The following is a 14,997-nucleotide window of genomic DNA, read 5'->3' as shown; positions in this document are numbered from 1 at the left end:
CTAGCTAGTTTTCCACAATTGGCTACTTGTGGGCGTGCTTTCTGTTTAAAGAAGTGTTACACATCGCATGGGTTATCGCACCATGTTCCCTGTTTTTCTGGGTAGCTCCGCCGGCTTGCTTCACACCTCCAGCAATCCCAGCATACCTTGCGGATACGAAGAATCGTCTCTCATTGAAAATGAATGGAGGTGATTAAAGTTTGCTTCTCATTTGAGGATTTGTGGCTTCACCCTTACTTTTGCACTCAAGCTATCTGCCATTAAACTAGCAGAAGTGGATTTGGACACACCCTAAGATCGATAAAATACAGCCCATAATCTCAACGAACCCTGCAATAGTACCCAGCACAAAGAAAAAATGGTGTCCATTATACACTATTACAAAAATTTGCAAATGACTTGTTCTGTTCTATTGCTTTCAAAGCCAGCCTCAGATTTCATACATTGTTAGCCAGGAATGCACTTTCAGAGCCTGATCACAAGTCTACAGCTATCAAAATGTGATATGTCACATTATGTCATTATGCAACAAAAATAGGCAAGGACCCTGAGCTAATCGGTGTGCCGAGCAGATTACATAGCGACACCTGTCAGGAAAAGGCTGAAATGCCCCTCAGTAATTTTGAGGTGTAATAAGGCAATAGGTTTATCCCATGTGGATTGTGCACTGAAATCTGGCACCAATGTTAAAAAAAAAAAAAAAAATACATATTACATTATGGACATTGTCATGTAATACCAATACCCTCTGGATGTTTTTTTTTTTTTTTTGTCCTACAAAACTTTGTTAATGCAAGAACTGTGCTCATTCATTCTAGTCACAATGTGATACAGTATCAGATTGATTGGCTGCAGTCTTTCATTAGAAATACACAAGCCAGTAGTGTAGTGAATTCTCGAATGGAGATGGTTCAGAGGTGGCAACTGCGGTCGCATCAGATGATTTGCCTGCTAAAGTTCAGCACTCGGCAACAGAAAACTTGGAATTAGGTGGTTGTGGCTTTTTGATTGACAGGATCAAAAAACAATGAAAGGTCAGACAATGTGCACATTAAACAATAAATAGGTAGAGCAGTTGTGGTGAACGATTAAACAGTTAATCAAATCAAACCTGTTTTCATTGATTTTTTAAAATAACTACCACTTTCATCCACTGAATTCTTATGATTTAGCTGCAAATTTATCAATTCCTTTTCACTTTCATCGTCGCCATTTTTGTCACGTAATTTTTACTTCCACCCGTCATGTGAGAACTAATTGCTGCGCATGCATGCTTAATGATTTATGAGAAATACCAGAAATACCATCTACCCTAGAGTATTGTTTAGAAAGCATACCGGGGCATTAAAAAATGATACTGTGCAACCCTAATATGCATTACTAAAAGTTCTTATTTTGCAGGCCGTGCTTGGCTACTCAGTCAGGTGGTAGAATGAGCTGCTTGGCTTATCCTCCAGTCAGCCCTTCCCACATCCATGTAAAATGAGCTTTGAGGTGGATGCCATGATGCTAATAAGGTACATCATCCTGTCAGATTATGAGAAACAGGTTTTCCAGCAAAATGGTAATGCGTGCTTGAGGTAATCCATGTCACAGTGCCTTGGATGTGTACTAGTATTACCTGTAGTGGTTGTGAAAGGAAGCTGACAGAGTGATTTGTAACATTGTGGTGTTGGAGGTACAGGACATGCAGGTTTGGTTTTGAAGAAATTTCTTCTTTTGTCAGCAGGATGTGACATGATGGAATTTGATTTTGCTAAAAAAGTAGGGAGAACTATTTTGTGCTGGTTTAAGGGAAAACTGGACAGAGCTGTGGTTTACTGCCATACCATATGCTCAATCTGGTTTACTGCCATACCATATGTTAAGCATACACCTTTTCAGATCATTAAAGGAGAAATTCACTCTGGTTAGTTAAACCCTTATGTTTTAACTTATGTTTGTTGTAGCAGTTTTCTAACCAACAGAATGATTCATTTTCACAAGTTATAGAATGTACATTCTATAACGTATAATGTACAGTTCTGTGGTGCTCAGCAATCGGTTCTTCTGATTTACCATGTGTAATACAAATTTCCATCAAGCTTTTCACCAATATCTCATGGACATTACTGTAGATTGGCAATGGAGTGCTTGTAACTCCAAGTTTGTGAGTTCCCAGTGGAGAGCTGCCATGTTTGAGCAAGGTACTTGACCTGAATTTTTCCAGTTAAATATCCAGATGTATATCCTCAACCAATGGTATAAAAGTCTACGCCATTAGATGGCAAGCTAAATGACATTAAACTGTGTGCAAGTTTACTATATGCATAACTGTAGTATAGCCTTGTATCAACAGTTGGAAAAGTTCTTTTGAAAAGGTTTTGAATTATGATGATAGAACATCATGGTGAAATTACTTAAAAGTGAACTGAGTGCTATGCCAATCTACTTTTGATACCGCTAGTTTTGTACACATGTTTCTAAGAAAACACGGATTATAAATCAAATGTGTACAGAATAAACATAACCTGTTACCGTAGAATGCATAGCACAGTTTAGACACGGTTATTCAGGTGTCCAGTTGTGAATGAAACATTCAACAAATTGTTAAACAATATACCAAATAGTATACTACTCATGATTATTATATTTTACCCTTTCAACATGTAATTATCAATTAAAACGCATTACAGTGACACAAAGTGTGCCAGTTTCTCTTTTTACAGCTTTATGAATTTTGAATTTCTTCATACTTTCGCCTGCTTCAGTCATGTTTGTATTTAAGAGGGTCGGCATTGGTGTCATTGACTCATTTTATTAAGAGGTGCCAGGTTGGCAGATGGAGGGTGTCAGTGTGTTCCGTAAACTGATAGTCATGTGGTCAGTTCCTCGCTTTCTCAGACCTGGCGCTCGCTGGGACAGCACAATGCCCGTTGAGTCATTTACACTAGGGTAGTCTTGTTGTGTGGTTTTCAGAAAGGCATATCTTGTAGAGAGTATACGCTGACAAGTGGTGGCTTTTGTCACTTAAACCATGGCTACCAAAATTCATGCTAATGTTTAAGCAAAATGGCAAAGTAAAAAATACAATTTAAAACCGTACACAGAAGCCACAGTTTTTATGTTTAAAAAATCTTTTTAACTTTTGCACATCAAGACTTAAAAATTCTGATATCAGCAATTCAATTAGTATTATTAGTAACTTTTTTTCTAGAAAGATATCAGGGAACGGTCATGCTTAATTGGTAGCAGTCATAAAAAGAGCTACTGTGAAAGAAATCGAGCACCATGCATTGTGCTTATACCCTCGCACGCTCTGTTTGAATCCCCGATTTAAAAAAAATAAAAATAAAAAAAAATAAAAAAACATGGGATACGAACCCACTTTTTGTTTTCAGAAATAAATGGTTTATAACATGAACCAATTAAAGAGGAAGACCGCTTCACATCATGAACCAATCAACAATGAACCTTGTGCCAGTGTTGCCAACTTTACAGTTTTTCTGTGGAATTAGATTCATTTTGAAGTGTTGCTGTGGGTAGAATTTTTTGTCTGTTGGTTAGGGGTTATATGTTTTGTATGCAAATTCTATTAATTGTATCTACGCAGAAATATCTGAATTCTGAAGGGGGCTATAATATGAATTAATCCTAATATACCCAGGGTTTCTTTGCATTCATATGCACAACAATACTTAACTATTGGTAGCTAGCTAACTTGAACAGACACGGCTCTTTTCACAAAAAAAGCTTTGAAATCTCTCTGACCTTCCCCTGACTTTCATTCTGCTAGTCATGGAATGGCCCTTTCCTGTTGGGTCCTTTCACGTTGACTGGCAAATAAAATATAATGTAAAATCAAATATTTTGCAAACCTAGTGCAATCCATTTTGGTTGAAGAAATGGCAGTGGCTGTTCTTTGCAAAGAAAAGTAAAAAAAAATGGCATGAAGTGGAAAGAGATGGCAAAACAATCATGTTGCAGACAGTCAATCTTCTGTATTAATAGTTAACAGCTCCTTTCATGCACAGGCCATAGCATTGAAAACCCTGACAAAGACACTTCAGATTAATCAAACCGACTAATCAGATTGATAATTGACCCGATCTGCTTTGAAGATATACATAACTTCTTTGTAGATATCATAAAAGGACTTGTGACTAGTAATAAGTCAAATTCCAGATATCTCCATTTAAGTTTTGACCAGTCATAACTCCAGTTCAAGATATCTACAATTGTATTTTGACTAGTAATATCTTAGTTTCAGATATCAAAAAGATCATTAGATCCAGTCAGGCTTTTAAATGTTAAAAGGGCTTGCCATAAACATATGCCTTCATTAGCGTGACATCCTTGTGATGGCTATCCCCCACATCTTTCTCACATGACCTAAGTGTGTAAACTTCCTGTGACTGCGTAGCAGCACCTTGGGGCAGGGCGGGACAGGGCAGAAAGGTGCTCACTTTAAATCTCTGGTGAAAGACGACATGGCTATGACGTTGAACAACTTTCAACAACAACATGTTGTGGACCCTTCCACCCCCTTTGCCGTTCCAGTCTGTCCAATTGGGGCTTGGTGTATCGGGTAACTGTAGGATACAGGGTAGCCTTGTTCAACAATTTACACGTATAAAACATGTTTTCTAACATCAGCGAACCATCATGGAAAATAGCTAAAACTGGACTACCAAGTGAACTTGGCAAATTCATCACTTCATTAGCTAGCTAACTGAGTTACTAAATGGAAAATATTTTATTGCCTTATGGTAAGCTCTGCAACAACAGAATTAAATATTTTTTTTCACCTGAACTCTCGAAGCTGACATTTTCAGTGTAGCCTTAACCATGCCAGTCTGTAATCGTGTAATCCTGCTTGTCGAGGAGCTGCAGTTAGAAATGTTGATGCGTGGCTCCTATTCTGTGGGCAGGGCCAACTTACGTATTTGGATATTTAATTTAGATTATTAATAATAAAAAGGGAAGAAGAAGAATAAAGCCGCGTTTCCACCGCAGGAACTATACCCCGGAACTAGGAACCTTTTGAGGAACTCAGTGCGTTTCCACCGCAGGAACTAGGGTCTAAATTTAGTTCGGGGGGCTTTGTTTTACCCCCCAAAACGTTCCTGCTCGGGGGGTAGTACTTTCCGAAAGTACAGGAACCTTTTGGGTGGAGCTTGCAGCGCTGAACATTTCTGATTGGTCGAGTACTCGTAGCATTTGTGTTGTATTTATTTTCCGCCATTACCCGCCATGTTTGAAAATATGCAGCGGCAAACCAATTTATTTTCATAATAACTTCAAATCAAACTTGTATGTTATGCGGCGCAGTAGCCTACTTTTGGTTATAGCCTGTCAACGTCTTGGAATTATAACGTGTGCTCTTCTGTTCTTTTCTTGCTTTAGTATTCGTTTTATAAAATGCTAAGCATTCGTGCTGGGACAGCATATTACGTAGGCTACCAAAACATTCAAACGGATTAATTCGGTTGCTGAATATTTTCTTCCGGATTTTCTTTGTTAGCCCGTTGTAATTGACTCAAAACGTTTGATACAGTTATGTGAGGTATGCGGTAGTTCTGCATAATTAACATTGGTGATACAGTACAAGCAAACTGGAAATCATTAGCTTTTTCAGACTGCCGTAATTTTACTCAATTTTACTGCCATTTTTCAATTCCACGAAAAGAACAGGAAGACTATGGACTCATTTACGGTGCATGGTTCGCATCTGGAGGGCACACTTCGCTGCTCGGCTAGCAGTAACTTCGAAGGAAAGCAAACGGTGGCTGTACCACTACTAATTTACATTTTCACGCAAGTCCGAGTTTTCGTTCTATTCTTGTCATTTTGCGATTAGCCTATATGGAATTGACGACGAGAAAGTAATAAAACAGCAAATTGTTTACAACGTGTACATGTTTTCTGCTGTTAATGAATGTGTTTGAGAGGATATATGAAAATCAATAAATACAAAAGTAACCATATATAGTCATTGTTGGTAACCCGTTGTATATAAGTGGAATAAACCCCTCCGGGCTGTCCCGGTTATTAGAAAATAATGTAGGCTACTTCGGTGGTAGTATGGGGTTACAGAAGAAATCATATGACAGATGGACCGACGACAACGTCAGTGGGCTGATTTGCCTAATCTTCGCAGTACTTTAGACCCCGGTGGAAACGCAGACAACCATTGGCTGAAGGAACCTTTTAGTTCCTGGTAAAGTAGTTCCTGGGACTGAAAGTTCCGGGTAATTTTGGTGGAAACGCGGCTTAATATTTAAATAATAGACACTAAGAATTCCTAGTTACAGTGGAATTATGGTACTAAAATCAAGTCACTTTGGCTTTCCAGTTAATTGACAGAGTAGGTTTTAACTGCACATCTAGCCAGCAAATAACCACATTTTTAAAAAACATTTCACAACTGTTAATCAGCAAGCAAGACTCACAGCTAGCTATGAAGCTAATTAACATAATCATCCTCTATGCAGCTGAAACTGGTATGCAGGTATATTAATAATTGCTGCAAATATTATCACACTGTCAACCCTGCAATAAAATAAAGCATTTTATCTTTAGAATATGTACAAATTCAACTACTATTAGGAGGAATGTGGGGCATTGAATGAATAATAATAATAAGAATAAGAAGAATAATAATATTTGCTGCTCACAAGATATTTTATTTGATATGAGTTTGATTTTATGAGTGGGAGATGAAATTGGTCCTTAATGACTGAATCTTGCATGATGAGTGAGACGAGGTCAACAGCATACAGACACTTGCATGCGAGTGTGTATTTACATACATTAATATGGAATCTGTAATGTACAGTATTAACATTATCATATTGTAATTAACTTATTAGTGTTCTTCATACACCCTTTTGTGCCTTCACCTAAATGTGAATGTCTTAATTTAACTTAGATTGAAGCTTCCTCACACTGGAAGTGTCCATATAACTTGTCATTGTTATGTATACACTACGTGGACAGGCTTTTTACAAAGTACAGCCATTCTTCACAAAAAAAGCTAAGTGCTGTCTGTTAAAAGGGTTATCACTACTGTATTAGTTTTTATCTAATCAGTTTTTCCCAGACATGACACTTCACCCATGCACAATTAGAATTTCCACTTTAGACCTCTAGATGGTACTGTATACCTTACACTAGAATGCAGCCTAGATGCCCATCAGCCTGAAACACAACTGATGTTGCTCCAGGACATGATTCCAAAATGTGGTTATTATTATTATTATTATTATAAATTGTATTTGTTAGCATACAACTAGATTGTTTTCCACATCTGTCTTAAAACATTTTCAGATGTCAATAAACTTATTATTGTGACAGCGCAACTGTTACGAGCATAGTTTGGGTTGAATGGACTAAGGAGTTAGGCGTAGATTGTGATTTTACCGCAATGTTATGGGAAACTGTCAGAGACAGAAAATGTTCACCGTATGACAACGCCTGGGTGGCTTAAATGCCATGCGCTAAACTGTTCTTGGTTTAGATACACGAGTCACGATTTTATATTATTAAAACGCAGCGTGCTCGCTTAACACATTGTCAAACTGAAAAGCGAAAACAAAGTTTTTACTGTACACAAAACCTAGCCTGTATCTAGCTGTTACCCTGCTTTGGTTCTTATTAGTAGGCTAGCTACCCCGTATAGCCTGTGGTATTACGGAAGGGTGCGAAAACTTCATTTTCGTAGCTAGATAGTGCTTCCAAGATCAGCTGTACAATCGGGTAAGAAACTAGTAGCCTACATAAAAAACAGGCCGCTTTTGATTTTTTATTTATTTGTTTTAATGATAGGCTACTGCAATGATTACAACGCCTACCAGTAGCAGTCCTCCGGAATATGAATGTTATTGCAAGTAGCCTAGTTCTATCAGCCTTTGACAATTATAGGTTCTTGAACACATTGCAGCTACGCTATTTTTTTACCGTCGCATATTAAACTAATCTCAAATAAATTTTCCAAAAGAACAGAGAATGTGGTCCACTTCCAAGAATAAGTCAGTTAAAGGTATCTGCAATGCAACCAGGGTGGCTGGCTGCTGCTAAGACGGGTCTCCAGGAACTTGAGCGTGCACTGACATGTATTTCATCCAATCATACTCATGCCCCTCCCCTCGCCCTTGTACTAAAATACAAGGGATCCAACGATTGTTGTCGGGGGCGTGTTTGGTAGGATTTGCTCTCCTCCTTCGCCTGTCCTCCTCAACGTCCGCCTCCCCCCTCTCTCCCCGGTTTTTTGAGAGTTGCAAGATGTTCAGTTCTGAGTAGACACAGAACAAGGGGAAAGGTTGCCCTCAGTTGGGCAATTACGTTATCTGAGTAAATGTACAGGCTACATGTTACCCACAAACCAAGTGATCAAGTGAACTGTAGCAAACTTCAATCTTGAAACTGCGGAGTTTTTCTGAAATAGGTCTATATTAGCTTACTGTGCGCATGGAAGATCTGGATGAGTGAAACTGATGCATCCTCTATGCAGTAGGAAAAGTAAGAGTGACGCCTTTATTTCAAGAATAGTAGTAAAACAGGTTGCATAGTAACCGAAACACGGGATTCTACAATGTACGCTGATGCGGTGTGACTGCGTGGATTCGGCTGTCCAAAGGAACATAACGTGTGCTGATCACCTGATTCTGTTAGTGGATGAGGATCGGACAACCGCAGTAGCTACACGTAGTTAACTAACGTTATTCATCTGAGAATTGCTACTGCCAGAGAGTTAAAATATGTGACGAAGTGTTAATTCTGTACAATCTACTACCAGAACGACCACATTCGACCCCACCACGGCTGTCTTTTCGATGGAATATAGATTTTCTTTTTTTTATTAACCCTATTGGGTTCGCGCATCGAGGATCTTAATATTGTTGGAATGGTACAACTATTATGTTTTGTATTTTTGCTTCTTTAATGAAATGGATTTTATGAGTGATGTGGCACTGCAGTAGGCTAGTCGGCAACATAAATCTTGTTTGAAACATAAACGCGCTAACAGCACCTTCCTTCAGAGCAAAACCTGGGTAAGAAAATGTTGCCTACGTTTTATTCAGCATATCAGAATCCTAATGTGTTCTACCTTTAGCCACTGTAAGTTTGAGATCCTGGTTTGTCAAAGTATCATTAATAATTTTCTCCCGATTAAGTAAATAACGTACTGTTAACTCATGTCATTTTACAAAGCCGTTTCAAGACTAGTGTACCATGTAGCTGTCTTGAAAGATGCTATTTAGTATTTGAATGGCTCATCCGGTTGCTGCAGGATTATTCAAGTGAAAGCTTCTGGAAGTAAAAGGAATTATTAAAATGATACGACGATTTAAGGAATAGCCACATTGTTTGCAAAGCTGCATGCTTTTTTTTTTTTTTTTAGAAAAGTAAGTTAGCAAAGTAATTACCCAAAACATTTACATCTATATATATATGGACAATAAATAAATGTTAAGTTTAAGTGATTGTATTGAAATTAATATTTAAGTAATATGGTTACCAGACTGTAACATTTTGCAATTATTGTTTATTTGTAGGATTTTGTTGGCAAGTACTTACAAAGGTGCCACGCATTCTGCGGTCTAGCTCCATTGCATAGGGGGAAACAATTATACGAAGTGGAAAAGGAATAATCAGTTGCCATGAATTGTATGGATTTTTACCTGTTGGCTGCCTTGGTTGCCTTCATTTGGCTAGACCCTGCTGTAACTCAAGAGCTGATCTACCCTATTAGGGAGGAGTTGCAGGAAAACATTCTTATTGGAAACATACCAAAGGATCTGAACATTTCTCATACAAATGCTGCAACTGGAATGACTGCTAATCTGGTCTACAGACTGGTTTCAAAAGCTGGAGATAAACCTCTACTCAGAGTTTTAAGTAGTACTGGAGAAATCTACACAACTTCAAACCGAATCGACAGGGAAAAACTCTGCCCTGGCCCCTCCTATGAGGACAGTGAATGTTCTTTTGAGATTGAGGTGGTCATCCTACCAAATGACTATTTTAGGCTGATTAAAATTAAAATTATTGTCAAGGACACCAATGACAATGCCCCCATGTTTCCCTCTCCGGTCATAAACATTTCCATTCCAGAGAACACACTAATTAATAGCCGATTCGCCATCCCCTCGGCCACTGACCCAGACACTGGCTTTAACAGTGTGCAGCGCTACAAGCTAGTGAATGGGCAGAATGCCTTTGGCTTGGACATTGTGGAAACTCCAGAGGGAGAGAAGTGGCCCCAGCTGATAGTACAGCAGAACTTGGACAGAGAACAGAAGGACACATATGTTATGAAGGTTAAGGTAGAAGATGGGGGCAACCCGCAAAAGTCCAGCACTGCCATACTTCAGGTTACTGTAACCGATGTGAACGACAACAAGCCTGTCTTTAAGGAGAGCCAGATTGAGGTCCACATCCCAGAAAGCTCCCCTGTGGGCACATCTGTGGTACAGCTGCTAGCCACAGATGCAGATATTGGGGCCAATGCTGATGTCAGATACTCTTTTGGTGCTCAGGTGTCCACAGCAACCAAACGACTCTTTGCGTTGAATTCCACCTCTGGCCTTATAACAGTGCAGAGACCATTAGACAGGGAGGAAATGGCCATTCACAAATTATCAGTGATGGCCAGTGATGGCACTTCAAGTCCTGTTAAAGCCACAGTAACTATTAATGTGACAGATGTGAATGACAATCCCCCAAACGTAGACCTGAGGTACATTATTAGTCCAATTAATGGAACAGTTTTCTTGTCTGAGAAAGACCCTATCAATACCAAGATTGCCCTCATCACAGTGTCTGATAAGGACACAGATGTCAATGGGAAAGTAATTTGCTTTATTGAGAGGGATGTCCCATTTCACCTTAAGGCAGTGTATGACAGCCAATACTTGTTGGAGACTTCCTCATTGCTTGATTATGAAGGCACCAAAGAGTACAATTTTAAAATTGTCGCGTCTGACTCCGGCAAGCCGAGCTTAAACCAGACAGCATTAGTCAGAGTAAAGCTTGAAGACGAAAATGACAACCCTCCTGTTTTCAGTCAGCCTGTAATTGAATTAGTCGTTATGGAGAACAATAAACGGGGTTCGTTTCTCACCACTATCAGTGCCACCGATGAGGATAGTGGAAAGAATGCGGAGATTGTTTACCAGCTGGGGCCCAATGCTTCCTTCTTTGACCTGGATCGTAAAACAGGGGTGTTAACTGCCTCAAGAATTTTTGACAGAGAGGAGCAAGAGAGATTCCTTTTTACTGTTACGGCAAGAGACAATGGGACACCCCCACTTCAAAGCCAGGCAGCTGTAATTGTAACCATAAAGGATGAGAATGACAACAGCCCTAAGTTTACGCATAATCACTTTCAGTTTTTTGTGTCAGAGAACTCGCCAAAGTACAGCACTGTCGGAGTGATTACTGTCACAGATGCCGACACTGGAGAGAACGCTGCTGTAACGCTTTCGATACTGAGTGACAATGAAAATTTCATCTTGGACCCTTATTCTGGAGTTATAACGTCAAATGTTTCCTTTGACAGAGAGCAACAGAGCTCTTACACCTTTGATGTCAGGGCTGAAGACAATGGGCAGCCCCCCAGTTCTTCAGCTGCAAAGGTGACCATTAATGTCATTGATGTCAATGATAACTCTCCTGTCGTCATTTATCCTCCGTCAAACACATCATTCAAACTGGTTCCTCTCTCTGCTATTCCCGGGTCAGTAGTTGCGGAGGTCTTTGCACTGGACGGGGATACAGGGATGAATGCTGAGTTGAAGTACACTATTGTAAATGGGAATAGCAAGGGCTTGTTCAGGATTGACCCGGTAACTGGTAACATTACTCTTGAGGAGAAGCCAGCTCTTACTGACATTGGCATTCACCGCTTGGTGGTTAACATCAGTGACCTGGGTTACCCGAAGTCCTTGCACACCCTGATTATGGTTTTTCTTTATGTGAATGACACGGTGGGAAACGTGTCCTACGTCCACGACCTCATCCGGCAAACCATGGAGACGCCTTTGGATAGAAACGTTGGTGACAGCAAGCAGGCTTATCAGAGCAGGGACTATTTGACAATTATGATCGCTATCGTGACGGGGGCGATGGTTGTGATAGTGGTCATATTCTTCACTGTCCTGGTAAGGTGTCGCCACGCCTCAAGGTTCAAAGCAGCGCAGAGGAAGAAACAGGGCACAGAGTGGATGTCCCCACACCAGGAGGGCAAACAGAACAAAAAGAAGAAAAGAAAGAAAAGGAAGTCACCTAAGAGCTCCTTGTTAAATTTTGTCACCATTGGGGAGACTAAGCCCGATGACCCTGTACATGAACCCATTAATGGCACCATAAGCTTCCCGGCCGAGCTGGAGGAGCAGAGCATAGGGCGTTTTGACTGGAGCGCCGTGCCTACAACCACCTTTAAACCCAGCAGCCCTGACCTGGCTCGGCACTACAAATCTGCTTCGCCGCAGTCTGCTTTCCACCTCAAAGCTGACTCTCCGGTCTCTGTGAAAAAACACCACGTCATTCAGGAGCTCCCCTTGGACAACACCTTTGTTGGGGGTTGTGATACTCTGTCCAAGCGATCCTCCACTAGCTCTGACCACTTCAGTGCCTCAGAATGCAGTTCCCAAGGAGGGGTCAAGACAAGGGGTCCCATGCACAACAGACAGGTAAAGGAGCAGTTTTACTGGTCTATAAGTACTGCATATAATTGTCCAGTGCACCAGTACTGAAGTGCCAGTTGCCTCATGTGTCATTTTCTCTGCTTTATATGTCTACAAAAAGGACTTGCCTCTTGTCTTTCCTCATGAATAGTTGACCTGTTATACCAAAAATCCCTCTTCATATTTTATGTATGTTGTTTGTTTTGGATTGAAGGTTCACATGCATATATATTTTGTTATCTGAATACTAATACATCATTTTTTTTTATTTAGAAAAAAAAGTATTTTTTTTTTTTTTTTTTGCTGGGTGGTTCATTTGTAAGGTCTGAGAAAACTCATTTACATGGTTTTGTTTGCATTTTGTTGCACTGTAAACCAGATGGTGAAACGTGTGCATTTTGTCACACTGAAAAGAGGCACTGCTTTCAGAGTTTGTGAAAGAAACATTTTTTTCTGGCTAATCTAGTCAGTTTACCACTTGTTTTCATTTAATTAGATTAAATTGGCACTAAACAATTTGGCATGTGTGAGTGAAACAAATTCAGTTAATTCGCATATGTGTTTCAAAAACAACTATTTATTTTTTTGAAAATAATTATGTAGTTCTTATATCTGTGCTGAATATCTATTCAGATTAAATATTGATGGCAGTTTAATTTGGCTATTTTGAATCAGCTCACCCCTTTCTTTGATATACTTTTCGCAGAGAAATGTTCAGATATACAAAATCAGAACAAGCACAACCGTCTGGGTAAACCTGGCCTAAAATTATGAGCAGTGATGATTATTCAGAGAGCTAAATATGCTTAGGTACACATCTATGATAATACGTATCCTTAACAACCATGCTAATGCACTTCTGAATCTAAATCTTTAATGAAACCTGAAACGTATCCAATCTAGACAAGACTCATTGTAAAATCATTATTTCAGAGCTTTTTTTAATGTGGAGCTAAGGAGATAAATAGAATATGTCCTCTTCATTTGACTGAACACCTAGGAATTCTGCCTGTAGATGGCATCGTTGTTCTGTAAGGCATGGTCTGGCACCCAGCCAACATACAGTACCTCTGTACAATAATGGGAGTAGGGGATGGGGCAGGCCCACCCTTGCTTTCAATGAAACTGATGTCTAATGACAGAGTAAATGCACAGCAGATTTACAATGGCAGGATCCATTGTAAATGATAAGATCTGGCCTTTTTAGCATAGGACACTGTGACTTTTATTGATGCAGAGTTAAGTTAGTGCTGTCTGGATTGTGTTTAACATTTTGACCACAAAAGCAAAGAGCAATAACAACAACAAAAAGGCACATCTCTCCTAATGGCCTTTTGCAGCTGAATAGAGCAGGACACAGGAGAAATGACTGCTGTACATGACATTGTTTTCTGCGAAATATCATCCCCTTAGTTAAATAATCATATTTCTTTAGTAATCGTATGAAGGTGTCTGAAATGTGCCATTCAGTGAGAGAGGGCTGTTATTTTGAGTGGTTCTCAATGAGACTGGCATTCATTTTATTAGTGGTGTCTTCTAGTAGCGTTTTGCCTGTCCGATTATTATTGTGAAGCTTTTAAGGGGGAAATGTGTGGATGATGAATCATTTTTATTGACTGTCCATATTTTTGGATATCAAGAAAAAAAATCTATTTGTCTGTCAAAGTTCCCCGCAGATCCCGAACATACTGTAATTACATTTCTGGTTTTTAATACAATCATTAATTAGTAGTTGGATTATAGAAAATGTTTGCATGCGCCATGTGAGAGGGAAGTACAGAATTGGTGCAGTGTACCCTTTGTTGTCACAAAAATGAACCGTATGTTAGCTCTTGAGCTCCTGTATTAAAAGAAGAATGGCTTCCCACTGATATGAAGCATCAGAGGGTTTTTACTAACAGCTGCTGTGTTGCAGCCAGAGGCTTTTCGCAAGATGTTTTATTACCTACACCTAACTCTGCTCACACTGATACAGCTATTCATTTTTCTTGGCCCTTCAGTGAACTGTATTATAATGATCATGACATTAAAACTTTGTCCTGGTTTTATTAGCCAACAAAGACCACACTCTAGTTGACTGTTAGCCTATGTCCCATCCTCTCTTTCCAGCTTGAGAACGATGGCAATAAAAGATTAATTTAGCTATTTTTTTTTCCTATTCACTAAGGTTCTGTAATAACCATATATTGCAGCATCGTATCGTAATTTAATGTGCTGATGTAGAGTGGGTTTTTTTCACATTCTGGGAATTTAATAAGTGAGCCACATGAAGTATTGTAGCTACTCCTTACCGTTATTTAAGATGTCACATACCGGATTCTTTTGTATA

At 39.5% G+C, this 14,997-nt stretch overlaps 1 protein-coding gene across 1 annotated transcript in view; it reads left to right on the top strand.

Annotated features, from left to right (window-relative positions):
• The first annotated feature begins 8,213 nt into the window (after positions 1-8,213).
• The window catches only part of LOC118223045 (protocadherin-9-like), a 230,207-nt gene continuing 223,423 nt past the window's right edge, over positions 8,214-14,997 (top strand). The window contains exons 1-2 of the mRNA XM_035409103.1: positions 8,214-9,032; positions 9,537-12,674. Coding sequence (XP_035264994.1) covers positions 9,642-12,674 — 3,033 coding nt within the window. The 5' untranslated portion in view covers positions 8,214-9,032; positions 9,537-9,641. The remainder of the gene's footprint in view (positions 9,033-9,536; positions 12,675-14,997) is intronic.

This window comes from Anguilla anguilla, chromosome 3, assembly GCF_013347855.1.
Source record: "Anguilla anguilla isolate fAngAng1 chromosome 3, fAngAng1.pri, whole genome shotgun sequence".
NCBI lineage: Eukaryota > Metazoa > Chordata > Actinopteri > Anguilliformes > Anguillidae > Anguilla > Anguilla anguilla.
The sequence above is the reverse complement of the archived record's forward strand: the minus strand, read 5'-3'. Positions and strand labels throughout refer to the sequence as shown.